Source organism: Cnephaeus nilssonii (genome assembly GCF_951640355.1).
Source record: "Cnephaeus nilssonii genome assembly, chromosome: 13".
Lineage (NCBI taxonomy): Eukaryota > Metazoa > Chordata > Mammalia > Chiroptera > Vespertilionidae > Cnephaeus > Cnephaeus nilssonii.
Genome location: NC_137084.1, coordinates 7,050,228 through 7,075,713, shown reverse-complemented (window position 1 = coordinate 7,075,713; position 25,486 = coordinate 7,050,228). Strand labels below are relative to the sequence as shown.

General features: G+C 55.9%; 1 protein-coding gene across 2 annotated transcripts in view; it reads right to left on the bottom strand.

Annotated features, from left to right (window-relative positions):
• The window catches only part of LRP5 (LDL receptor related protein 5), a 76,663-nt gene extending 63,095 nt beyond the window's left edge, over positions 1-13,568 (bottom strand). For both annotated transcript variants that reach the window (XM_079786914.1, XM_079786913.1), the window contains exon 1: positions 13,356-13,568. In XM_079786914.1, the coding sequence (XP_079643040.1) occupies positions 13,356-13,437 (82 nt within the window). In that variant the 5' untranslated portion in view covers positions 13,438-13,568. The remainder of the gene's footprint in view (positions 1-13,355) is intronic.
• Positions 13,569-25,486: the final 11,918 nt, after the last annotated feature.

The window sequence follows — 25,486 nt, the reverse complement described above, 5'->3', positions numbered from 1 at the left end:
CTATCCTCTCCAGAGAGGGAGGGACCCATCCAAGCGACACAACGGCCAGGGTCCAGGTGGCAGAGGCACAGGGGCCAACAGCAGGCGGGGCTCCCCCATCACAGCCCTCACCTCTGGCGCGCACCACTGGCCGAGCGAGGGTCAGTGCGTGCTGCCCCGGACGGACGGGGCCTGTGCCTGCCTGTTCCCAGGGGCCTAGCTCTGAGCTGGTTACACTAGAGCGAGTCAGCACATACCTGCTTGAGGCTTAAATTACTCCTAGGCTAGAGGCAACACAGGAAGTCAGGAAAGCAGGCGCCTGCCCAGCCGAGAAGAGGCAGGTCCCACCTGGACGCATGGCCAGAGGGGAGGTGGGGCAGGAAGGCCGGGCGCTCAGGGCTGCATCCTCCACATTACAGCGCGACCTGGCACCCGGCCTGGAGAGCAGCGGCCCTCGCCCTGAGTATCTACTGGGTGCAGAGCCCAGTCGGCAGTCCCGGGGAAAGGCACGGACCATCCGAGGGACACCCAGCTCCCTCCTCTGCCTGCAGGGGGGAAGCTGACCGGGTGGCAAGGGGAGAGCAGGCTGCCGGATGCAAGGGGACTGGAGGGGGGGCTGCTGGTCAGCTCTCCAGAGAGGAGGCCCTGGCCCTGTGAGTCAGCCAGGCTGTTAGAAGAAAGGCAACAGGGAAAGGAGGAAGCAGGGTCCCTAATGAAGTCCTCTGAGAGGGAGGGGCAGGGGTGCATGGATGGCCTCGGGATGAAGGCGCAAAAGAGAAACGCCCGCTGCCCACACCTCGGCCGGTGGAGGCCCAAAGAGAAGTGCCCGCAGACACCTGCACCTGCTCCCCCGGCCGCAGGGCCCTGGCCGCCCCCCTGGCCTCCAGCTACAGCACAAACACCCGCTTTACTGCACAAGGGTAAAGATTGGCTCGGGCCTAGCCGGTTTGGCTCAGTGGATAGAGCGTCGGCCTGTGGACTGAAAGGTCCCAGGTTCGATTCCAGCCAAGGGCATGTACCTCGGTTGCAGGCACATCCCCAGTAGGAGGTGTGCAGGAGGCAGCTGATCGATGTTTCTCTCTCATTGATGTTTCTAACTCTCTATCCCCCTCCTTTCCTCTCTGTAAAAAATCAATAAAATATATTTTTTTTAAAAAAGATTCGCTCCGGGAGCCATCAGGCTCTGCATAGAAACTAGGCAATTAACGCTACGGGACTTGCTGCTTCTCCTTCTAATTGGAGATGGGCCCACTGTCGGAGGTGCGATGGTTTCCACCAGAACACTGTCAGCCGAGTTAAACCTGATTCCAGAGCCCCCACGGGCTCTCCCCAGAGAAGAACAGTGACGACTGCCATAACAACCCTAATAGTTCATCATTACCAAGCGCTCACCGGGCGGCCGACCCGTACTAAGTACTTTACCGCCTCGCCCCGTCGCACCCCCAGGCGTGTCTACGTGGAGGTGGGGGCACTGTGATTATACCCCAGCAGGTGAGGAAACCGAGGTCCAGAGGGTTAACTGGCCTGTCCCGGCTGCAAAGCTGCGTGGAGCCAGGAATGCGAGCCAGGCCACAACAGGTGGAGGGGCCCTGGGTTCCAGGCCTGGGGCCGGGTGGGGGCCCCGGCTGGCTGCTGGGATTCCTCTGCAGCCCCCTCAGCTGTTCACAGCAAACCTGCGGGGGGTGGGGGGAGAGCGGGGTGCAGGGCTGAGTGTGGCCTCAATCCGAGGGTGCCTGAGACAGTGGCTCTGCGCTGAGGCCGGTGCTGGGCGTGGCCGCTGAGGGAAGCACACGCCGTGCCACGTGCGCCACGGGACCCTGTGACCACGCTGGCCTGTACTACAGGCAGCAGGAGGGGGCACTTCACCCAGCGTTGCTGTCACCCGAGGACCTCAGGGATCCCGGATCAGGACCAGTTCCCCTCACATCACCATCCAGCTGCTGACACAGCCGGGGAAGCTGGGAGAAACCCTGAACCTCCCCGTGTCCCCAGCGAAAACACAACATCCCGAGATCCCAGCCGTCGGAAGAGACCTTACGTCCCTCTCGTGGTTAAAATCGAATTAGAGATTACCGGTCCAGGATCCCGGAAAAGTCGACCCTCACAGGCCCACAGGCAGGGGGTTCCCTAATACGATCCTGTAGGCACAGGGGTCCCACCTTCAGCCACATTCCATCCTGGCACGGTTTGCGGTGGGGGGCACCAGGAAGGCCTCGGTACACGAGAGGAAGCGACAGGAAGATCCGTCCGTGGGCTTGGGAACCGGGCCATGCAGGGATGCTGGAGCCGGTGAGGATGCTGGCCTGGGGAGAGCGCTGAGCGGGCCTTCCCAGCCCCTCACAGGGCCTCCCCAAAACCCTGCACACACACCCCTCCCCCGCTCGAGGCCAGCCCTGCCTGAACCCTGGAGTGGACCCGTTTCACCCTCCACATCAGTTACTCCTGCTCAGGTCCGGGTCCGCAGCCCAAGGAGGTGTACCCGCTCCTCCAGGCGCCTGAAAAGCCAATGGAAACTCGGGGGAGGGGCTGCCGGAAACCCTGCGGCAGCTCTCCCACCAGCTCCGCGGGCCACTGCGCATGTCTGGGATCCGTAAGCAGGAAAGGTTATTACTTAATATACTTTCCTTGAAAGGATAAAATCTTTTAAAAACTAGAAATGGGAGCCCAGAGGATGGAAGGTGGGTAGGGATTAAGTGGACACAGGACCTCAGGGTCAAGTGCGTTTGGGATGCACCGGTTCCTCGAAGTAAAATAAAGACCAGCTTTATCTGGAGCAGGCCCTCTCAGAGTCCGAACCTCGGAAACACGGGCTCTTACTGGGGGCGGGGGTCCCACACTCGGCCCCACACAGCAGGACAGATGTTCTTCAATCTGGGAAACAGCTGGGCTGGATTTCGGGATGGGAGGAGGGGGTGGGAGCTCAGGACACAGCAGATTTAGGGGCCAGAGGAAGTAAGGATGGGACAGATTTGTTCCGTGGACAGACAATGCCTCCAGAATCCCCAAGACAGCTACTGAGCGTCCCCCCCGCAGCCGACACCATGCCAGGGGCGGAAGGACAAGGATGGAGCCTCTGTCCCCAAGGCCCTCTCAGGCTGGGTGGGCCATGGAAGCTTCCGGACTCCGTAGATGAATCTGGCTGGAGCAACACTCACTTTGGGGAGCAGGGAGGGGGGCTCCAGCCAGCTCAAGGGCAGCAGGGGGCGGTGGGCGGAAAAGCTCCAACTCTGGACGCTGAGAAACGAGTGTCGTTTTCCGGGAAAAGGAAGAATATGATGACACTCGTTGTAGAAAAATTAATCTGGCCAGAAAGTTACATCAATGGGCAAGGGGAAGGTTCTAGAAAGAAGGAGACCACGCAGAAGCTTATGTCCTCCACTCCGAGCTTGTCTTCCACAGCAAGTACAGAGAGGGGAGGGGAGGGAGTGACAGGGGAGGCCTCTGAGCCGGGCGCTGGTGGGGAGGGAGCAGCGTGGCAGGCTTCCCAACGAGGACAGACCAGACCCGGGGGGCCTGCGCCCAGGGGGCAAAGGAAGCCCGGGCATCAGAGTCAGCTCAGTCAGGAGGACCGTGGGAGGCCAACACAGCGCCCCCACACCCGGACTCCCCCACTCAGTCTCCTTTGGAGAACCAAGTTTGCACGGAGGGAGGGGGGCACACGGGGGCGGATTTGGAGAGTTGGCTGTCCCCCACGCAAGCAGGTCTTGCTCCCAAGCCACCTTGCAGTGAGGACGCCTCCTCGCTCCCATCACCAGCTCGACTGGTACCAGGAGAGCCAGTGGAGTCTGGACGGCTCCCAGGCACAGGGCTGACATGCTCTGGCTCTGGCTCTGGCCTGGCCATGAGCTCCGGCGGCTTTGAACGCCCCATTGAGCAATTTCCTGCGAGGTTTGCGAGGTAGGTACCGCCTCCCATCTGGGCTAATGGAGGGGTGCAGGCTGGGGAAGACATGGAAGTTGCTCACATTTTGTTCTGGAATGAACGAGGGGAGGGGAGCCGTAATTCACACAGTAATTACATTTGCCTTCGGGTAGCGCTGGAATTAGTTGCATTAGCGCTTGTTTCCTGAGTAGATGTGGCTTGAGCATCCCAGCACCAACGTCACCTCCACCTCGGATTCCTTCCAGGTCCTGCCAGCCCCCGAAAATGTGAAGACCCGCCCCGTCGAGGCCATAGATGAGTTTCTGTCCACAGCCAGAGACCAGCTCGCTGGTCGGAGAGCACTTCTCAAGTCCGGCCCCCGGACACCTGTTCAATGTCACCATTGACTGTCCCCGGATCCAAAGATCAAAGGGTGGAACTCGATAGGCGGACTCTGAAGTTTATCACAAAAGGGTAAACGTACAATAAGAGTCAACACAAATCTTCTTTGGGAAGAACAATGAAGGAGGAATTGCACAACCCGTCTCAAAACATTCTGTGATGCTACATAGATTAAAACAACAGCCTGCTGCTGCCCAACAGCTCACGGAGAAGGTTCCAGAATCAACAGCCGAGCATCTATGGACACGGCACATGAAAGGGTGATTTTATTATTCTTTTTTTTCCTTCTCTTTTTTAAAATCTTTATGTTGAAAATATTATATATGTCCCATTTTTCCCCATTGACCCCCTCCAGCTCACCCCTGCCCTCCACCCCAGGCCTTCACCAGCCTATTGTCTGTGTCCAGAATTATACATATACTAGAGGCCCGGTGCATGAAAATTCATGCACTGGAAGGGGGGGGTCCCTCAGCCTGGCCTGCCCCCTCTCACAGTCCGGGAGCCCTCAGGGGTTGGAGGTGACCCGGCGATCGGGGGAAGGCAGCACCCCCATCACACCTCTGCTGCTGCCACTGCCAGCAGCGCAAGCCTTGGCCGGCCCTGGTTACCTGAGCCTCGGACGGCCCTGGGTGGCTGGGCAGCCACCATCCAAGGCTTGCCTGTGCCTCAGGCTGGCCCTGGGCAGCTGGGGGGCTGAGGGGACTGGGGGACTTCAGAGACAAGCGCACACGGAGCCTTGCCACGCGCCTGCTGACCCGGCAGGGCTGAGAGGGCTGGGCGCCGCCATCTTGTGGCTGTGGGCACCGCCTTCTTTGAGGGCATGGCAGTCAATTAGCATAGTCCCTCCTTATTGGCTGTGGGCACCACCATCTTTGAGGATGGGGCAATCAATTAGCATATTCCCTCCTTACTGGCTGTGGGTGCCAACATCTTTGCGACGGTGTGAGGGTCAATTAGCATATTCCCTCTTTATTAGATAGGATGCATATAAGGTCTTTGGTTGATTACCTCCCACCCACCCACCCTCTCCCGCCTTCCCTCTGAGATTCTGCACTCTGTTCCATGCTTCCATGTCTCTGAATCCACTCCGTTCATCAGTTTATTTTGTTACTTAGATTCCACATATGAGTGAGATCATGTGATACTTGTCTTTGATTGGTTTATTTCACTTAGCATGATACTCTCGAGGTGAAAGGGAGACATTTTAAATGAGTGGGGATAAGATGGGCCATTCTGTCGAGGTGTCGGGACCATTCCATACCCACTTACTGGTAACAGGGACAATTCAGATCCCTACCTCATACCACACATCCCCTCAAAAACCAGAGAGAATGTCTGACTATAAAGTACAAAACAGTAACAGTCCTTGGAGAAGATAAAGGAAGATGTATTTATAACCTGGGGGTAGAGAAGCCAGGCACAGATCCCAGAAGCCATAAGGAAAAAGAATGGGAGTTTGTGTTGTTATTTTTTTATAATATATTTTTACTGATTTCAGAGAGGAAGGGAGAGGGAGAGAGAGAAACCTCAATAATGAGAGAGAATCATTGATCAGCTGCCTCCTGCACACCCCCAACTGGGGGTCAAGCCTGCAACCGGGGCATGTGCCCTGACTGGGAATCGAACCGTGACCTCCTAGTTCATAGGTTGACGCTCAACCACTGAGCCACACCTGCCGGGCAAGAATGGGAGTTTTTATAACATAACACTTTTTCATGTCTTTATGATAATAAACCACGCAAAACAAGGATGGACTAGCTACAGACTGGAAGAAAAAACTGGAAAATATATATATATATAACCCAGCCAGCGTGGCTCAGTGGTTGAGTGTCGACCTATGAACAGGAGGGAGGTCAGGGTTCAATTCCCAGTCAGGGCACATACCCAGGTTGCAGGCTCAATCCCCAGTGTGGGGTGTACAGGAGACAGCCAATCAATGATTCTCTCTCATCATCGATGTTTCTATCTCTCACTCTCTTTCTGAAGTCAATGAAAATATATTTTTAAATATATATATATATATATTTATATATACATATAAAACAAAGAATTAATATCCAGACTAAATAGTTCCTACAAATCAATAAAAAAAAGATAAACAACTCAACAGAAAAATGGGCTAACAATAAGAGTAGGCAGTATGAAGAAAAACAAATACAAATGGCTGAACAGCCAGTCATAAAGAAAGTGAAAATCAAAATGTGTTATAATTTTTAACCAAAGTGATTTTAAAAAACAAAATCTGGTGATTGCCAGCATTGGCGAGGACCCGGGGAGCACGCCCCGTCATGGGTGCCCGGCAGGGTGTAAACGGCTGCACCCCTTTGGAGGCATTTGTCAGCATCTTCACAAACTTACGAATGGATCTGCTCTGACGAGGAATGTACCCCACAGAAACACTGGACCCACGTGCACTGACGTAGGTGCGTGGTGGTGTTCCCTGTGGCATGCCTTGCAATAGCCACAGAGCCTGGAAGAACTCTTCTGGGTAAAAGCGGTGACATAGGGAATGCCCTCACTATGAAAGAGCTCCTGGCTTTTAAAAAGAAGGAAGATCTAGCCCTGGCGGGATCAGCTCAGTGGTTAGAGCATCGGCCCACAGACTCTAGGATCGTGGGTTCAATTCCAGGTAAAGGACTCCTCAGTTGCAGGTTCGATTCCCCAGTCAGGGACGCATGCGGGAGGCAACCAATCAATGTGTCTCTCTCACGTCAATGTTTCTCTCTCTCTCTCTCTCTTCCTCTTCCTCCCTTTCACTCTCTCTCTAAAACAAACAAACAAACAAACAAAAAAACAAGAATGAAGATCTAGAAGATACAAAAAATGTTTACAATGTGTAAGTAAAAAAGGCAGGCTATGAAATGACAGGTACAGAGTGACTGGCTGTAGGTAAAAAATGAGTCCAAAGCAATGTAACATGTTAACATGTGTTAAAGGTCTGGTCATCTCTGAGAAGAGAATTAAAACAGGCAATAAAAAAAGGACACTCAGCCCTGGTTTGGCTCAGAGGATAGAGTGTCGGCCTGCGGACTGAAGGGTCCGGGGTTCGATTCCAGCCAAGGGCACATGCCCAGGTTGCAGGCTCAAACTGCAGTGTGGGGTGTGCAGGAGGCAGCCAATCAATGATTCTCTGTCATCATTAATGTTTCTCCCTTTCTCCCTCTCCTTTCCTCTCTGAAGTCAATGAAAATATATATATTTTTAAAAAGGACACTCACCTTTGCAGAAAGAAGTGCCATGGTAAACGTTTAAGCTGTTTATATGTACTCATGTATGCCTTGTATTTATTTTTTTTTTAATTTGTTTTTATTGATTTAAGAAAGAGAAAGGGAGAGGGATATAGAAACATCAACGTGAAAGGAACATCGATCGCCTGTCTCCTGTACACCCCCTACTGGGGATTGAGCCTGAAACCTGAGCGTGTGCCCTGACTGGGAACGGAACCAGTGACCTCTTGGTACATGGGTCCATGTTCAACCACTGAGCCACACCAGCTGGTCTTGCATTTAAACATACGTATATTTTTATAAAAGACAATGGCCAACAAGCACATGGAAAGATGTTCAGCGTGATTACTCACCAGGACCATGCAACTTGAAACCTCCATGAGGTACCATTTCACACCTGCCAGGATGGCTTGAAGCAAAAAAGGGGCAATAAGTGTTGGCCGGGACATGGAGGAGCTGGAACTCTTGGGCCTTGCTGGCAGAAACGTAAAACAGTGTGGCTGCTGTGGAGGGCAGTTTGATGGTTCCTCAAAACAGCAGACACAGAATTACCACAGGGCAGTGGTCGGCAAACCGCGGCTCGCGAGCCACATGAGGCTCTTTGGCCCCTTGAGGGTGGCTCGGCGTTAGAACCACTTCTTCAAAATAGACTCGCCCAGGCCGAAAACCGACTTCTGCGCACGGGCCACAAAGTTTCAATCGCACTGTACGTGCGCGCCCGCACGTGGTATTTTGTGGAAGAGCCACACTCAAGGGGCCAAAGAGCCGCATGTGGCTCGCGAGCCGCGGTTTGCCGACCACTGCCCTAGGGTCCAGCAAGTGCGACAGTGCAAGCAGGGACTCAAACAGACCCTGGCACACCCACGTTCACAGCAGCATTATTCACAACAGCCAAAGGCGGGAACCCACGCAAATGCCCATCGATAAATGAATGGCTACACAACGTATGCTCTCCCCATACAATGGAACATTACTCAGACATAAAGAGGAAGGGCATTCCCACACACGCTACAACTCGGGTGAACCTCGACAACATCACTAACAGAAATAAGCCGGACACAAAGGACAAACAGTGTGTGACTCCACCAATGTGTGGTACCTAGAACAGGCTCATTCAAAAACACAGGAAAGTGATGTCACCAGAGCAACCTCCCAGGGGGTCCAGGCAAGAGAGGACAGAGGGTCAGAGGACGCCTGATCTGGGCACAGACTGATCACAACCTGAGGTTCCAGTGCCTCGTGGCTGCTGGCACTTTGTGAGCTTGAGGCCCCCGCTCCCTGGGCAGGGCGAGCCCGTGGGTGCCAGCAGAGAGCTAAGTCCCCTACCAAGCGACAGTCCATCCGGGACAAATCGGAAACCAGAGGCCAGCCCGGGGGGCTGCACAGATCATGAGGCTGCTTCAGGCTCAAGTCCACGCAGAACCGATGTGGGCAAGGATGTGCCCTACTTGGCACACACCCCACACAGCTTAGGGGCACAGAGTCCCCCACTTACCCGGGGAAGGACCAACAGCCAGGCCTGCTCCCAGCTGCGGTTGGGCCTGGACTGGAGCTGCCAGCCACCCCGCAGGGCAAACCGGCACCAGAAACAGACCCCCGTCACCTTTCACTACCTCCAGGCCCCCAGCTGGGCAAGCGTGTTAGGACCTGGCTCCTGGGGCCTTCTGAAAGGAAATCTGGAGGCCGAGGGCAGGGCTCTCAAATCCTTCCACGGTGGCCTGTCTTCCCGCGACCTCCTGACACTGGCTCCCTGAACCCCGTCAGGGCCCTGCAAGGCAGAGCCAGGGTCCCCATTTTGCAAACGAGGAAACCAAAGCTGAGAGCTAGCAAACGGCTTTCCAAAACTGAGGAGAAAGCCGCGAGCAGCCAGGCCCGGAGGCGGGACCCCGGGCCGCTCCCTGTGCGAAGCAGCTGCCTCCGCGTGTCAGCACCGGGGCTGCGCTGTCCCCAGGACGCCCCACGGGACCTGTCTCCAGCAGACACCACACCACGCTCTGAGCCAACCTGTCAGCAGGCCCTGCAGGTGAGGGCTGGACACAGCCCCTGGCTCCCATCACAGCCGCCCGTTTTGGGAGCATGCGTGGCGGTTAGGAGAGGCCTCACAGGCCCAGTTTCTCTCGGGGCTCCTGTCACACTGACCAGAGACCCTCCCTGGAGGCCGGCACCGGCCCTCAGCTTGTCCCCTTGGTTCCCTTCACCATCAGCTGTCACGTCTCTGAATCAAGGCAGGAGGATCTAAGGACGAATGTGCCCAGGTCCTGGCCCAGCTTAAAGCAGCTCTCACCGTCCCAGCCCCATGCGGACACCACGGCCCCCAGCCCACACCCAACAACATCACCCGTCGGCGGGCGAGGGACGGCAAGACGTGCTCTGCCCACACAACGGGAGATCGCTCGGCCATGACAAGGAATGAGGCGCTGACATATGAACCCCGAAACCCTGACACTGAAGAGGAAAAGCCGGCAAGAAAGACCACACCGTATGATTCCATGGACACGGAAAGTCCAGGCCAGGCAACTCCATGGAGACAGATCGCGGACTGGCTGCCGAGGGAGCGGGAGGTGCTGTCTGACGGTACCGAGGCTTATTTCGGGGCGCGGAAATGTCTTGTGACTTGATAGAAATGGTGGTTATTCATACAACACTGTGATTATACTAAATGCCTCCAAATTTAAAATAATTACTTTTACGTGTACTTCATCTCAACTTAAAAAAAAAAAAAAAAGGTCCATTCAACACCTTTCACCTAGGACAGATCTGACTCCAGCCTGCGTTTCCTATCCCCCCCGACCCACCCCCTTGACCAAAGCCTTCCGGAAGCTTCCATTGCCTTCTGGCACCCATCCAGACTCTGCAGTGTGATCCGGCCTTTCTCAATGAAGAACCCCTGGTCCGTGAGGGGGAGGCCCCCGGCCCAGCTCTCTCCTAGCTCCACAGTCAGGAACAGCTGGCAGCAAAGACTGGGCCTCACCGCCCTTCTATCCTATTCTATCCCAACACTTCACACAAATGCCCAAGAGTAACACCAACCACGGTAGAAGCTGATCCAATGCTGTTCCACTGCATCCGTGGTAGGAAGCATTATTATACCCATTTTACAGAAGAGAAAACTGAGTCACACAAAGCTCCCCCTCTCCCAAAGCAAGTAGCAAGACCCTGGACCACTCAGGGTCCATGTCCTTGCTATTAACCACTCCGAGACATCCCACTTGGTGTCAGCGATAAACAAGTCAGACAGCAGACAAGACATCCAAGGTCACACACAGAAGAAAAACCCAGAGTGTATAACAACAACTTCCAAACCTTCCAGGCAAGATCAAGGCCCCTGTTATACAACAGGAGCTGCATGCGGCTCTGCCACCACCAGTCCCTCGTGGGACAGGGATGGTGCTAAGGGTTTCACATATGGCATTTAATGCTCCCAAACGCGCAGAATCGGGCGGGGGGGGGGGGGGGGAGACCAGATGAGGACATTGAACACACAGAAGCTAAGTGAGTCGTCCAAAGTCAACCAGCTGCTGAGCACATACACCAGGTTGGTCTGACCCCAGGCCCCTGCTCAGCCCCGGCGAGCCGCCCCTGCCAGCAGGAGTCGTGCATGCTGAGTCCTCACCTAACTGTACCCCCCTCCCCAACCAGTGTGCAAACTCTGCTACATGCCTGAGCAGTGAGACAGTGCGGCTGAAATTAGACGGGTTCCAAATAGGACAGGATCTCCACGGCAAGTGCTGGACCATATGGACGAACTGGGTACATTCTTGGGTCCAAACAGGAGGGTGACAGGCACGCGGGCCCCGATCTGGAAAGGACGTTTGCTGGGAAGATTCTCTCTGCGGACTCCACGCACCATTTAGTTAACGCCCACTAGCCTGTCCCTCCCAACGGCCAGGCCCTGGGCGTCTGCAGTAACCTCCCTGGGGGGTCCTGGGCAGGCCCAGCCTGCAGTGAGTGCTGTGGGGCCGGAGGGGAGCCGCCGTGGGCCATTCCCAGCAAGGGAACCAGGAGAACAAAGGCACTTCAGTGGGCTCAGAGCTTCCAATTGCAACAGGAAGCAATCAGGAAAAATAATTAGCTACCAACTTACTGGCTTCACTCTGGACACAGGCATAAATCGAGCCCAGGAATCAGGGGCATACCCCATCGGAGGCAGTCCCAGCGGTTCTGCAGATGCCGCCTGGTCCTTCCATTTTAGGCCTGGGTCACCCCGCCGGCCGCGCTCTGAAAACCTCATGCTCGTGTACTCCCTAATGGTAAAATAATCAACTCTATTTTTGCCTCACATACAACTGAGCTCCACAGATGTGATTCTTCTCCTCGGGGGCTTGAACCGCACAACGGCAGGCATTAGCCTCCAGCAACGTCACCCCAAAGGCTACAGGAAATCCAAAACTGCAACGAAGTGCAAAGCAACAGAGCCGGCTGAGAAACCCCACCTTTAAAACAAACATCTTCCCCAAAAAAATCCTTTTGCCTCCGTGATCCAGGCATTTCCGGAAAGAAAAAGAGCAGCGTTGGCCTGAACGCCCCAGATCCTGCCGTCGTTTGGTCGTCACCTTGTTTTGCTAGGACCAGACACGGCCGAGAAGCGTAAAAACACTCCCGAGAGAGTCCAATTGGGGTGAAACCGCCGACAGTCTGTAGGCTTGGACTGGGGGGGGGGGGGGGGGGGGGGCAGGAGGACTTGAGGAAACCATCCCTTCTCCGTCCCCCCAAACCTCAATGTAGGGGCCGCAGCTCTGGGAATGTGACCACAGAGCCGGGCCAGGACACCTCCCTGCAATGTCCACCCTGGAAATATTCAGGGAGACAGCTGTTTGCCTTCAAGAGGCCCAGACAAAGGAACCCAAGGTCCCCCCCCCCAAAAAAAAAAAAAGCTGCCACCAGCAAAACGGGACTCGCTGGCCATGCCCACTGGCCCTGCCACACTCCAGAAAAACAACACTCGCGTCTGAGGATAATGATTTAGGTAGCGAGAGACTTGCTTCAAAAACCACATGGCAATCTCCACATTAAAAGAACATGTGTAGCGTTTCACCGGCGCTTAGGTTGCCTAAGCCCTCCTGACCTCAACTCCACCCCTTGGGACACACCGAAAGTTGCAGAGGAAGATTCCCAGCCCTCGGTCTCCCCACGGGTGTGCACAACCGAGGCTCGAGCCCGCGGCCCCGCCACGCCGCGCTCCGGAACCCCGTCCTCCGCGGCCGCCCCACGCCGCCGGCCCCTCGGATGCCACTGTTTGGGGCCCCGGAGGCGGCCAGACGGGTCCTTGCGGCACCTGGCAGGTGTCAGTCGGTTAGAAAACCGACAGCAATACAGACGAAAGGCCAGCGCGACGGGCCAGGCCGCCCGCGCGGGTCTCAGAACTTTCTCTGCAACTTAAATCAGTTCTCGGAGCTCGCAGGCCGGCCGCGCGGCCATCGGAAACAGGCTCGCCAGAGTTCCCGGCGCAGGGCGGCCAGGCCTGTCTCCGGCCGAGAGTCCTCGCTCGGCGGCGGCCCGGGGGCCGGGGTCCCCAGGTCCCAGCGCGGCCTCGCCCGCCGGCTCCACGCGGGCGCACTGCCGAGCGCGCCCGGGGCCCGGGCAGGTGAGGGCCCGCCCGCGCCGCACCTGGCAGGGACGGCGCCGCCCGCGCACCCGGCTCGCCGCCCCGGGACGCTCGGGACCGGGCCCTGCGTCCCCGGAGGGGCCCGGACGGCGGAGACAAAGGGCCGCGCGCGGCACCCAGGCGGCGGGGGCGACGGGGGGCGGCGGGGACCCGCGGCGCGCGCCCCAACTCGTCCCCAACTTGCAAAGTCGCTACCGCGCGCCGCGCACTTGGCCGCGGGCCGGGCCGCCCGAGACGCCTGGGCTCCCAGGCCATTGTCCCCGCGCCCCGCGCCCACCTACCCGCGGCGGGGGCCAGGCTGCAGCACAGCGCGAGCAGCAGCAGAGGCGGCGGCGGCGGCGGCCGGGGCGGCGCCGCCTCCATGTTGTCCGGGGCCGGCGGGCCCGCGCCGCGCTCACTCAGGCTCCATGGCGCGGCGCGGCGGCTCCTCGCGCGGCTCCCGGCGCCTGCCGCCTCCCCCTCGGGCGCCGCGGACCAGGACGACGGGGGAGGAGGGAGGAGGAGCGGGAGCGGAAGCCGCGCCGCGTCTCCGCCCCCCGCCGCTGCCGCCGCCGCCGCCGCCGCCCGCCCGCGCCCCCCGCGCGAGCCGCGCCCTCCCGCGGGCGCCCCCCGGAGCCGGCCTGCGGCGAGGCTGCCGCTGCGCGCTGTCCCCGCGGGCCTCCCCGCGCCCCCCGCCTCCCCTGGGGCTGCCGGGGCTCCTCGGGGCGCGGGTTGGACTACGGGCTTCCACCTCGTGGGGACCGGGGGCCCCTCAAGTCCCGGAAGCAGGTGTGTCACCTGTAGGGTTGCCAAGACCTGGCCTTTACCGATGGGTAAACTGAGGCACGGGGGCGGGGCGTGGGGAGGGGTGTTGTCCGAGGCACGTGGTGAGGCAGTTTGGGGGCTGTGAGTCAGGGGCTCCCGGAACAAGGTCTGTGCGCTTTCCCACGACCGACCGCAGCCACCGCAGCCACCGCGGCGGCCCCCACCTGTTGGCACTGGTGAGGGCGCCCAGGAGGGCAGAGTACAGAGTAACAGAAGTAGCTGATGGAGAGAGGCAGGAGCTGCACGGGCTGCGACTGGAGTGGGCTTGAGGTTTTATTTTTATTTTTATTTTATTTTTTGTTGATCAGGGAGAGGAATAGAGAGGCAGAAACATCAATGATGAGAGGGAATCATTGATTGGCTGCCTCCTGCGCATTGGACTGATCCCAAAACCCAGACCTGTGCCCTTGACCAGAATTGAACCTGAGACCCTTCCGTCCATTATCCACTGAGCCAAACAGGCTAGGGCTTGAGGTGTTATTTTTAAACTAAATTCCCTCTACATGCGTTATGATACAGAGACGGAGCGCAGGCATGCTGGGCTTCCCAACATGCTTCCCGGGGGGCTAAGCGAGAAAGGCCCTGGGGTGGCAGACCCCGCCTTGGACGCATTCAACAAGCAGGCCCTGACCTTCCCCATCTCCCTGGCTCTGTCCCCACCTGACCATGGAGCTCCGCCTGGACCCTGAGGGGACAGGAGGGCCTGGGAGGGCCATGGCACAAGCTCTGGAACCCGCAGGCCCCAGTTCAAACTCTGGCTCCAGAACCAGCTGTGTGCCCTTGGGCAGGTCTAAGTATAACCTTCCCCCGACACTTTCCTTCCTTACAGAATAGGGCCAGCGGTGCCCTGCAGGTAAGCGTGAACTACCCGCAGCACACCAACAGCCTGCTCATGATGCCAGCATTCTTCATGTATTTGTGACAACTGTACAAAGCTAGGCAGAATGTCTCTGTCCTCTGGAGTTTGTATTCTAGGGAGGGAGGGAGACAAGCAAAAACAAGAAGACAGATCAATTACAACAAACAAACAAAAAGCCCCAAAACACCATTGACAGACTGTGAGGAATGCCATGAAAAATGAAGATTATTGGGCTGCAATGTCTGGGGAACTCTGACTTGGGAGGTGGGGACATTGACAAAGGAGTGAGCACTGGCAAATGGTGCAGGAAGAACAGCCAGCTGGGCCGGTATGGATCAGACCTGGATAAGGAATCGAGATGTATCCAAAGAGCAATGGGGAGCCATTGTAGGCATCTATAACAATAAAAGCGTGATATGCAAATCGACCGAACCGCAGAACAGTGGAACGACCATCCGGTCGACCTTCCGGACAAAGCCACGGCTGCGAGGGCCAAGGCAGCCGGGGCTGTGAAGGCCTACTCTTGCACGAATTTCGTGCACCAGGCCTCTAGTTTAAGCAATAAAATCCTTGCTCACACTCTAGGCCCAACCTCAGTAGCACATCCCGTCGGCTCTATTTTCAAAACCGATGCAGACTCCCTGCTCTTCTCACACCTCCACTGTCACCACCCCGGTTTGGGTCCCGTCTCACCCCCATGGGTCTCCTGCTTCCCACTTTGACCCCTTCAGTCTAATCTCACAGCAGCCAGAGTGAGCAGGTTAAAACAGATCACATCCCTCCTCTGCTCAAGAACTTTCTAAAGCTGCCGTATCAGTCAGAATAGAAGTCAAAAGCCTTATGGCACCTGCTGGGCCTTATCTGGCCATACCTCTCCCTTTACCTCTCCAGCCTCCTTATGCACCCTCCTTCCTCTCCCTCACCCTGTTCCAGACTCTGTAGCCTCCTGGCTGTTCCTCCAACACACCAGGCACATTCCTGCCTCGGGGCCTTTGCACTTGCTGGCCTCTCTTCTGGAACTCTCTTATCCCTAATTATCCACATGGTGCACTTCTTCACATCTTCATTTTCTCAGCCAGGTCTGCCCTACGCCCCTTTGAAAATTGCAAACCAGGCCCCCTCCTACACCCACCGTTCCCAGCACTGCCGGCTCCATTTCTCTGCTTTACTTGTTCCCTTTGCCCTGACTGACCTCTGACAAACTGTGTACTTGACTTTCTTCCCTCCACTAGAATGGACGCTCCAGGAGAACGGAGACTTCCATTTGTTTTGTTCCCTGTGTATCCCCTGAGCCTAGACCAAGGCCCGGCACAGAGTAGGTGCTCAATAAACGTTTGTTGAATGAATGAGTGAAGTGAAATGATCTGACTTACATTTATCAAAAGAGCACTCTGGCTATGGAGGGGGGGGGGCGGGGGGCAGGGGAAGAGAAACAAGGCTCCCAGGAGGAAAGAGGTGACTGGTTAGTAGGTGGATACCATGGTAACAGCCAGGAGAGATGGTGTTCTGGACCGGAGGCATGGGAGTTGGGGTGGCTCAGGAATGGACAGAAGGGGCTGGGTTCAGGATGCTTTAGGAAGAGCAGATGGGACTGGGGGAGGGCACTGGTTGTGGGGAGGAGGGGAAGGGGGCCCAGGGACACATGGGAGCTCGGCTAGTGGGCACATGACTCAGCTGGGCCAAAGTTCAAGCAAGCCAAGGCTCTAAATCTGAGAGGCTGAAGGCCCTGCACCCAGCTATGCAGGTGCTTAAAAGCAAAGGGAACCAAGAATATACAAAACAGATACTGGGACTCTCTTCCCAAAGAGGGAGACGGCAAGCTCGAAGCTCAGAATGGGAGAATTCAGTAAATAGAGAAGAGGCCATGTGAGTCAGGGATGACAGAGGCCGGCGGCAGCTCCTGGGGTTTCCTGTGCCAACCCTTGTGATGTCCATTGTGGAGGGACCACCAGAGACCCCCCAAGAGGGAGGGACTGTGGCCCAGGTCCCCAGGCATCAGACCATGATCCCAGCTGGCCTGACTCCACTCAGGACTTTGAGAGAGTCGTTTGCAGAGCCCAGATGAGAACTAGTCGCTGTTTTATCCTGACACCACAAGGGCAGGGATTTTTAGACTCTTCCCTGATGTCAGAAGCAACCGGAGAACGTGCTAAGCTCCCACTTCCCCGGAAGGCTGCTGGTCACAGCTCATCAGGCCGCCGGACTTCTCTTCGGCCCCCCATTTGGAAACGCTAACTCTCAATTCATTCCTCAGAGGCGGGCTCCGTCTCAGCGAGGTACGGGGGCTCAGCAGCTGTCCGATGGAATCATTTCCGGGGACAAGGGCTCCATGAGGGTCCTTTCAGGGCCCGTCAGAGGGTGCCACCTCAGCCCCGTGACACTTGGGGAAAGTGCCTCTTTGGTTTGCCTCCCGGGCTGGAACTTGCTGACTCTGGACAGTTATTCTGAGCACGAGAGCCCTCCCGCCGGCCCGGCCCGGCCCGGCCTGGCCTGTGGGCAGAGGTGTGCCTTGGGCTCCCAGCATCCCAACTCTCTGAACTGCGAGCACCCTCCCCAGGGCAGCTCGGTGAAGGAGGGCAGAGGGGATGTCCACAGACCAGCCCGTCCCTGGGCCCCCGCGGGCCTGGCCCCTGCAGCAGCACCCCCTCCGAGCAACCTGCGCCCGGAACAGGCGAGGGAAGGCGGCCACCAGTGCGTGGACTGGATTCGGGATCTCTCTGGGAGCTTCGTTGGTAGCGGGCCATGATTTCTATGGAGATGGCCGGGGTGCGAGGGACCCAGGCTGGACTTCCCCTCTGAGCCTCAGTTTCCTCGTGTGTAAAATGGGTATGACGGTATCTACCCGACTTCTCTCTGGGTGCAGATGGGAACCTCAGACAAGAGAGAAGATCTGAAAAAATGACTGACCTGAGGATGGGTGTGCCAGGCACGCCCCCGGGGTAGGCACCCACCCCACCCCCCCCCCGCCCACGTGCTCTTCTCCTCCCCAGAGTTGCCATCAGCCCTGAGTCTGTAGCCCTGAGCTGCCCCTCCTGATCACGTGGCCTGCCCCGTGACTCACATCCTGGGGGAGAAGGCCCGGGGAAACCTCCGCTGGCCCACCAGGCAGTGTTGTTTGCAATGCAGACTAAGGAGTCGACATTCAGGTTTGATTTCCCTTTTCCAACGCTGTAAAGACACCTGCAGCGGCTTGAATAGTGGCCCCTAAACAGTTACGTCCACGTCCTAATCCCGGGAACCTGTGCATGTTAACCTATTTGGACAAAGGGTCTTTGCAAGTGTAATTAAGTGAAGGGCCTTAAAATGAAGAGATCATCCTGGATTATCCCAGTGGACCCCAAATCCAGTGACAATGATCCTTAAGACAGGAAGGCAGGGCGAGATTGGAGACAGGCAGGAGGAGGAGAAAGAAGACAGAGGCAGAGGTTGGACTGATGCGGCCACAAGCCCAGGACGGCCTGGCACCCCCGGAGGCTGGAAGAGGCAGGAGGGACCCTTCCTGAGAGCCTTGAGAGGGAGCACGGCCCCACAGACAGCTTGTCCTCAAACCCTGGCCCCCAGAACCGTGAGAGAGCAAGTTCTCCTGTCGTAAGCCCGCCAGCTGGTGGTGATTTGTTCTAGTAGCCCCAGGCCACTGATACAGTCCCCAATCTTCACAGACCCCCCCCCCACCCCCACTCCCCACCTCCAGCACGGGGAAGGGAAGTGAGGTCAGAGAGGTAAGGCCTAGTCCAGGGCGTCGTCTCCAACTGGCAAAAGTGAGTGGTTGCAACAGAGACGCTGTGGCCGGTGAAGCCTAAAATAATTATTATCTGGCCCTTCACTGAAATGTTTGCCCACCCCCGTACTAGGTGGCCATGTCAGATGGGGAGGCCTCTTCTCGAGAAAATAAGACAGAGTAAGAAGGGCAGGGGGTGAGAAAGGACTCACTAGGAAAGCGACATTAGTGCAGGGACCTGGAAGAAGGCGGGAGGGAGCTTTGCAGCCAGCGGGGGAGGCCAGTGCAAAGGCCCTGAGGCACAGGGAGGGCCGGGAGGGTCCGAGCAGAGAGAGACGTGGTCAGAGAGGAGCGGGCTGGCTCCTTGGGGCCATGGAGGACACCTCCTCTGAGTGAGATGGGAGGACCATCTGGGCCCGGAGCAGAGGAGGCGTGAGCGTGGGTTTCCATGGCGCAGAACGTCTCTGCTCCTGTGTAGGAATAGACTGAAGGGTGCATTGCAGTAGTCCAAGTTCAAAATGGTGGTGACCAAGACTGCAGCCGCAGAGATGGCGAGAAGTGGTTGGATTCTGGGTCTCCCTGAGGGCAGAGAGGACGTGGAGAGGAATGTCAAGGCTGAGAAGAGAAGGTGTCCAGGATGATGTCCAAGCGTTTGACAGGAGTCACTGAGACCGAGACCTGAGAGCCAGTGTCTAAAAGGGAAGAGAGGCCAGGGTGGGGGCGGAGTCGGCCTTGAACTTGTCTAGCCCAGATCCTGTCCCATTTCCCGGTGGAGGAGGAGAGTGGTCAGGGTCTGGGGTTTAGGGAAGAGGCCTGGGCTGGGCGTAGAACATGGGATCTTCAGTTTTGGAGGCCTTTACCCTGGAGGAGCAGCTACCAAGAAAGAGGTTCGAGGGCTGCACGATGGGGCTCTCCGAGCGCCCGGGTGAGAAGGGCCAGGAGAGAGTGGGTTCCAGACGCCAGGAAAGAGAGGGAGGGGGAGGGCCAAGTGTGAGCTGCTCCAGGCAGGCGGGACGGGCTGGACCCTCATCCACTGGCCCTAGCAGGCGGCCGCCGGCCCGTGAGCAGTGTCCCATGCACCTGGCGTTTCCTGGGGACCAGGCATGAGGTGCACACGGAGTGAACACGCAGGGCTCCGCAGGGACCAGGCACAAAGCGCCTTCCCCACACCTGGCTGGGACCCTGGGCAGCCGCCAGACCTCTCCGCCCAGTCTCAAGAGCAGTGAAGCTCGTGGGTCCACTTCTGATCCCCAGAACAGCCTCCGTTCAGGAGCTGCAGTTCCAGTTTCTGTTTAATGATCAAACCCAATGATTATTCGGTCCCAGCGTTGCTGCCGGCCTCTGCTCTTCCCCCGCTGGCTGGGGCCGGAGGTGGGAGACCTAAGGACAGGAAAGCGTGGGGGTGGGATGCAGCCCCTGGGGCCCGGCCTGGGGCCCTGCAGTTTTGGGGGATTGCAAGTGTTGATTCTTCCTCCCACGGGCTCCGTCCGTGTGGACACCTTTCTCAGATGGCCTCTGATCCCGGGACACACACCTTTGACCAGTCGCCCAGGAAGCACAGCCACCTGCCCGGGTCCAAGGCTGGCCGGGTGGCGGACAGCAACAGCCTTGACCTTTAACTTCTGAGGCATGGAGCAAGCACCAGCCACACGCACTGTCCCTCTCTTACCCCCACATCCAGACCCCAGCTCCAGGGGACGTATGGCCCCCTGGTTTCCTGAAGCCCCTCTTGTCAGTGCTGAGATGGAGGGGACCACCTCAGGGCCCCTCTCTCTCACTCCACCCGCTCCCTTTTGTACTCTCAAGGTGGGCGGAGAGCTCACAGGGGTGACCACCATCAGGCTGGCCCAGAACTCAGGGGTTCCCAGGACACGGGACTGCCAGGGTGAAGACTGGGAAAGTCCCTGGCAAACAGTCTCCCTTCTGGGCCGTGCCCACCCGAGGATGTGGGCACAAAAGAGCAGAGCGGGACCCCGCTCTGTGCCTGCCACTTACAAGTGAAAAACCACTCTTCCACACATCAATGCCATTAAAAAAAAAAAAAAAGAGGAGGGATTTTTCTAGATAAAAACAGCCATAGGAGATATCCTGACTGATCTTTTTTTAAAAAAATGTTTTAAAAATAACTGCTGATATTAAGCATTGTGAATGTTTTTTTAAAGATGTGACAAGGCTACTCTGTTTACGTAAGAGCGTGCTCTCTGGAGGTCTCTTCTAAACTGTTTGATGGAGCTCCGTCATAACAGTCTGCGGTGTACTTTCAATATTTATATGTTTGGCAAATGTGGCAAAACCTTAACAAATGATAAAGCTAACTCATAAAATGATGGGTGGTCAGTGCAAAAAAAAAAGAAGAAGAAGAAGAAGAAGAAGGTTATAAACCAGCCCACAGTCTGTGGGACGCTGTGGAGTGTTCTATCTCCTAACCCAGGTGCCTCATGGAGCTTTGGGGGGCTCCTCTGAGTTCCTGTGGGAGCGCGGTGCGAGGGGAGCCCCAGCCCAGGATCTCCGGCACCTCCGCCCCGGGTTGGGGTCTGCAGTGGGAGGGCGAGCCCTCTCAAAGCCCGAGGTGGACCCTCGGATTCACTGGCACCTGCCCTGCCCTTGGCCCTCAGCCCCATCCGGTGCGCAGCGAGGCTGGGAGCCCGAGGCCGGTGCGCCTCCTGCCCGCGCCCCTCCCGGCCGGGTCACGGTGCTTCCCTGCGAGTCGATAAATCTCCGACCAAAGATCCAGGCGGGCGGGGCCGGAGCACGCGGCGCCTTTGAAGGGCCGCCCCGCCTCCCAGTCAGCGAGCTCCCTGCAGCTTTGTACCCGGACTTTGTTTCCTCCTGGCCAGGAAGGGGCGAACCCCTGGCCTCCCGCTGCGCAATCTGGGCCGGAGGCCGCAGGGCGTGTTCCTCCAAAGTCTGTGTTCTAGGTTCCCCAGGAACGCCGCGGAGTCCTCCTGACGCCCATTCTACAGAGGGGGAAACTGAGGCCCCGGGGCAGGTTGGATCTCAAGCTTGACTAAGATCCCTCAGCGAGCAAAGCGTGGAGCTGCAAGACCCCGTTATTTTATTTCCTACAACGAACGCCCGGTGTCTTTTTGGAGGGGGAAGATCAGAGTGGCTCCCGGCTGGGTCCTGCAGTGAGCCGTGCGGCCACGAGGGGGCAGCAGTATCTAGTCCTGCCAGGCTCTTCCCGGAGCGCTGCTTTCAGAGAAGAAACAGCTGTGGAAATAGGGAGGGGGGGTCTCTGAAGGTGGGCCTCGCCAGGGCCTGCACATGCCTGATGCTGTCAACATAAGATAAAAGGGAAGGACGTGGACTCCGGGGGATGCCGAATGCCGAATGCCCCAACTGCATGCCTTTGGCCAAGTTGTGGAACCTCTGGAGACCTGTTTTCTTGCTTTTTCTTGAAATATGGTTTTTAGTGATTTCAGAGAGAGGAAGAAAGAGGGAGAGAGAGATAGAAACATCAGTGATGAAAGAGAATCATTGATCGGCTGCCTCCTGCACGCCCCCCACAAGGGATCAAGCCTGCAACCTGGGCATGTGCCCTGACTGAGAATCGACCTGTGACCTCCTGGTTCATGGGTCGATGCTTAACCACTGAGCCACACAGGTCGAGCTGGAGACCTATTCTCTAATCTCTGCCAATGGGGAAAATAGTTGCCCAGCTTGGTTGTGCTGGGAATTAAAATAACCAGGTAATTAGTATAAAATATTGCCCCAGGGTTCAGAGGGCCCCAGGCTGAGTCACCAGCCCAGACAAGGGCTGGGCTTCCTGGCACCTGCCTGGGGGAAGGGTAGGGTCTGCCCTTGACTCTCACGTGCGGGGCTTGCACATCCCTGCCGGCCACTGAGCATCCATGTTGCCCCCACAGGGAGACTGTTGTCATCTCCATTTTATGAGAAGGAAACTGAGGCTCAGAGAGGCTGAGCAGGTGCCCTGGGGCCACGGGCCACAGCCTATGTCCACCTCAGAACCGGGGGCCTGGGGTTTGCACAAAGGCTCTGCCCTCTACATCCTGCACAAACCCCCACATACCACTGCCCGGGTCACCTGTGCACGGTCAGGGATATCACCCCCCCCCAATCCCTCAGCCAAGGTGGGGGCTGCTGATGACGCTTTGACAGTTGTCCTCCCCACCCCCACCCCACCCCCACCCCAGGTTTGCTGGGTCCCTGGGAAGAAGAGCTCTAGGTGGGTTTCCATTGCCAGCCTGTCCCACCCAGTCCCCAGTGGCTCGGGACCCTCAGCCGTGGGCAAGGAAGTGAATAACTGGCACAACAGTGAAACAGCAGAACACCAACAACAAAGCTCTTCAGGCCAGCCAGAGAAAAATGACAGAATGCCGACAGTGAAACAGATGGTCAAAGTGCAGAAAATACCCTCAACCTGGCATTCTAACCCGGAAAAACGAGCTTCAAGAACACTTTTCTGACAAACAAAACCAAGAGAGCAGGAAGGGAGGTGGGGTCAAGAGGACGTCTGGAGGGAGGACCTGCAGACAGAAGAGCAGCCAATGCAAAGCTCATGGGCCCAGAATGTGCCTGCCTGCTTTGTAAAAATAATAATAATAATAATAATAATAATAATAATAATTTCAAGAGCATTTTCCCATCCCATTAAATGTTACAAAACTGTTTTCTGAACTCCATGAAGAACAGGTGAGCCTCATGTTCCTCTCCCCACCCTCACCCCTCCCAAAGTAATGCGGCCATAACTCTCCTTCCCACATGGCGCTCCGTGCCACGGGGCTCATGGCAAGTCCTGGGAACCATGACCTCACTGAGGGCTGTAGTGAGGGAAGTGTCCAAGCTAATCCCAGCACAGGTGGACACGCACACACACACAGACACACAGACACATACACAGACACACACACACAGACACACACACACACACACAGAGACACGCACAGACACACAGACACAGACACACAGAGACACGTACACACACAGAGACACACACACACACACACAGGAGCTAATGCTTGGCTTTTGAGCATAAAATTAACTTGAGGATCCCAAAGAATTCTCCAAGGGTTTCATCTATTGATATGTGCCATTTCAGAAATTAAAACCAAGAAATCTTTTTTTAAAATGTTTTTATTGATTTTTTAGAGACAGAGGAAGGGATAGGGATAGAGAGATAGAAACATCAATGAGAAAGAAACATCATCAATCGGCTGCCTCCTGAACACCCTGACCGGGAAATCAAACCATGACCTCCTAGTTCGTAGGTCGACGTTCAACCACTGAGACACACTGTATGGCTTACAAAGCCTAAAATATTTACTGCCTGGTTCTTTATAGAAAATGTTTGTCAATCCCCATTCCAACTAAACGCCCTTCGTTTTGTGTTCAGAGCATAAAATGAACCTTCAGTTAATAATATCAATAAAGGGTAGAGCATGGAGGGAAGTGCTGACTTTGTTTAACCCGCGCAGGAGTATCGGTTCAGTACTCACTAGGTCAGTGCTCACACAGACTTTATTAAACAAAACTACCATAATGAGAATTGACTATGGTGAAACGGAGGCACAGAGGGTCTAGTCTAAGACTCATGGCTGCTGTCACTCAGATAAAAAGGAAGGATCAGTGGTTGAGCATGGACCTATGAACCAGGAGGTCACGGTTCAATTCCCAGTCAGGGCACATGCCCAGATTGTGGGCTCGATCCCCAGTGTGGGGCGTGTGGGAGGCAGCTGATCAATGATTCTCTCTCATCGTTGATGTTTCTACCTCTCTCTTCCTTTCCCTTCCTCTCTGAAATCAATAAAAAAATATATATATATATTTTTAAATGAAGGAGCCAGGATTTGACACCAAATAGTGTTACTCCAGAGCCCTACGTTCATATGTGGACTCTCGCGTGGCCTTACATTCAAATAACATTGTAATTCAACAACTAAGAGGACAAAGCTTTGAGTTTGTTATTGGCTATTTCTGCATAGGAAGCCTGAGATGACCTGTGACCTGAGACAGCAGCTTAAGGATTTAAGTGTGTCCTTCTCTTTAATTCATCCATTGCCATCGGAAGAAGCTGGCCCACCCTGCTTGACTCTTCAGAGACAGTATGCAGCTTCCAGGGCTGTGCTCAATAGGCACTAGGTTCCAGGTGACCCAATCTACCAAAACGGTACCAGATTCCCCTACGAAAGAATGTGTTTCCCTGTATTCTGGGCCATCTAGGCAAGATATTGCCATTGTTGCCCGAAACCCATTTTCTAGTAATATCCTGGACTGGGGTTGGCAAACATTTTTCTGTAAAGGACCAGGCAGTAAATATTTTAGACTTTGTGAGCCATAATCTAAGTGTTCAACTACTCAACTCGGCCCTTGTGGTGCAAAAGCAGCCAGATAATACCCAACCAGGTGGCATAACTGCATTCCCAATAAAACTTTATTTACAAAAGCAAATGGCTAGCAGACCCCCACTCTAGACTGTGAGCTCCTGGAGAAGGAAGGCTCAGACTAGGAGTAAAATGGTCAAGAAGGAAATGGAAACACAGTCACAGAGATCGATTTTGGAAGAAGGCAAGAGTAGAACTATAACGGGATGTTTTGGTGTATTTCCACAGGTGAAGTGAATACAGATACAGCACTTCTCTCGTTAGATCTGAGCTAGTTGGGAAAATGGAAGCAAACACACAGCAAAAAAATCTTGTCTTCACAGACCCTACCAACTGGCCTAGGTCTTAGCCAATTCCTATGCAGGGTAAGTTCTACACAATTTAAAACTATGAGGTTGAACTGGGTGGTGATGGCTCTGAATTGCTTTTCAGGTGTTCCCAGAGCTCAGAGCTGGTGAGTTCATCCTGTCTTTGTACACCTTAATTTTCTGTCTGGCTTAGTTTCCTAGCCCAGGAACCCCAGACAGGTTATAAAACTGTCTGAAAATAAAGCCTTTGGTGTACTCCCATGCGTGCAGGAAGAAGAGCTTCTATGGAAAGTAACCTCACTGGATGACCTGATCGTAAGTTTCAAACTGGGCAGGTCATGGTCCACAGTCACACCCCAGGCATAGAGCTTCTTTAGTAAAC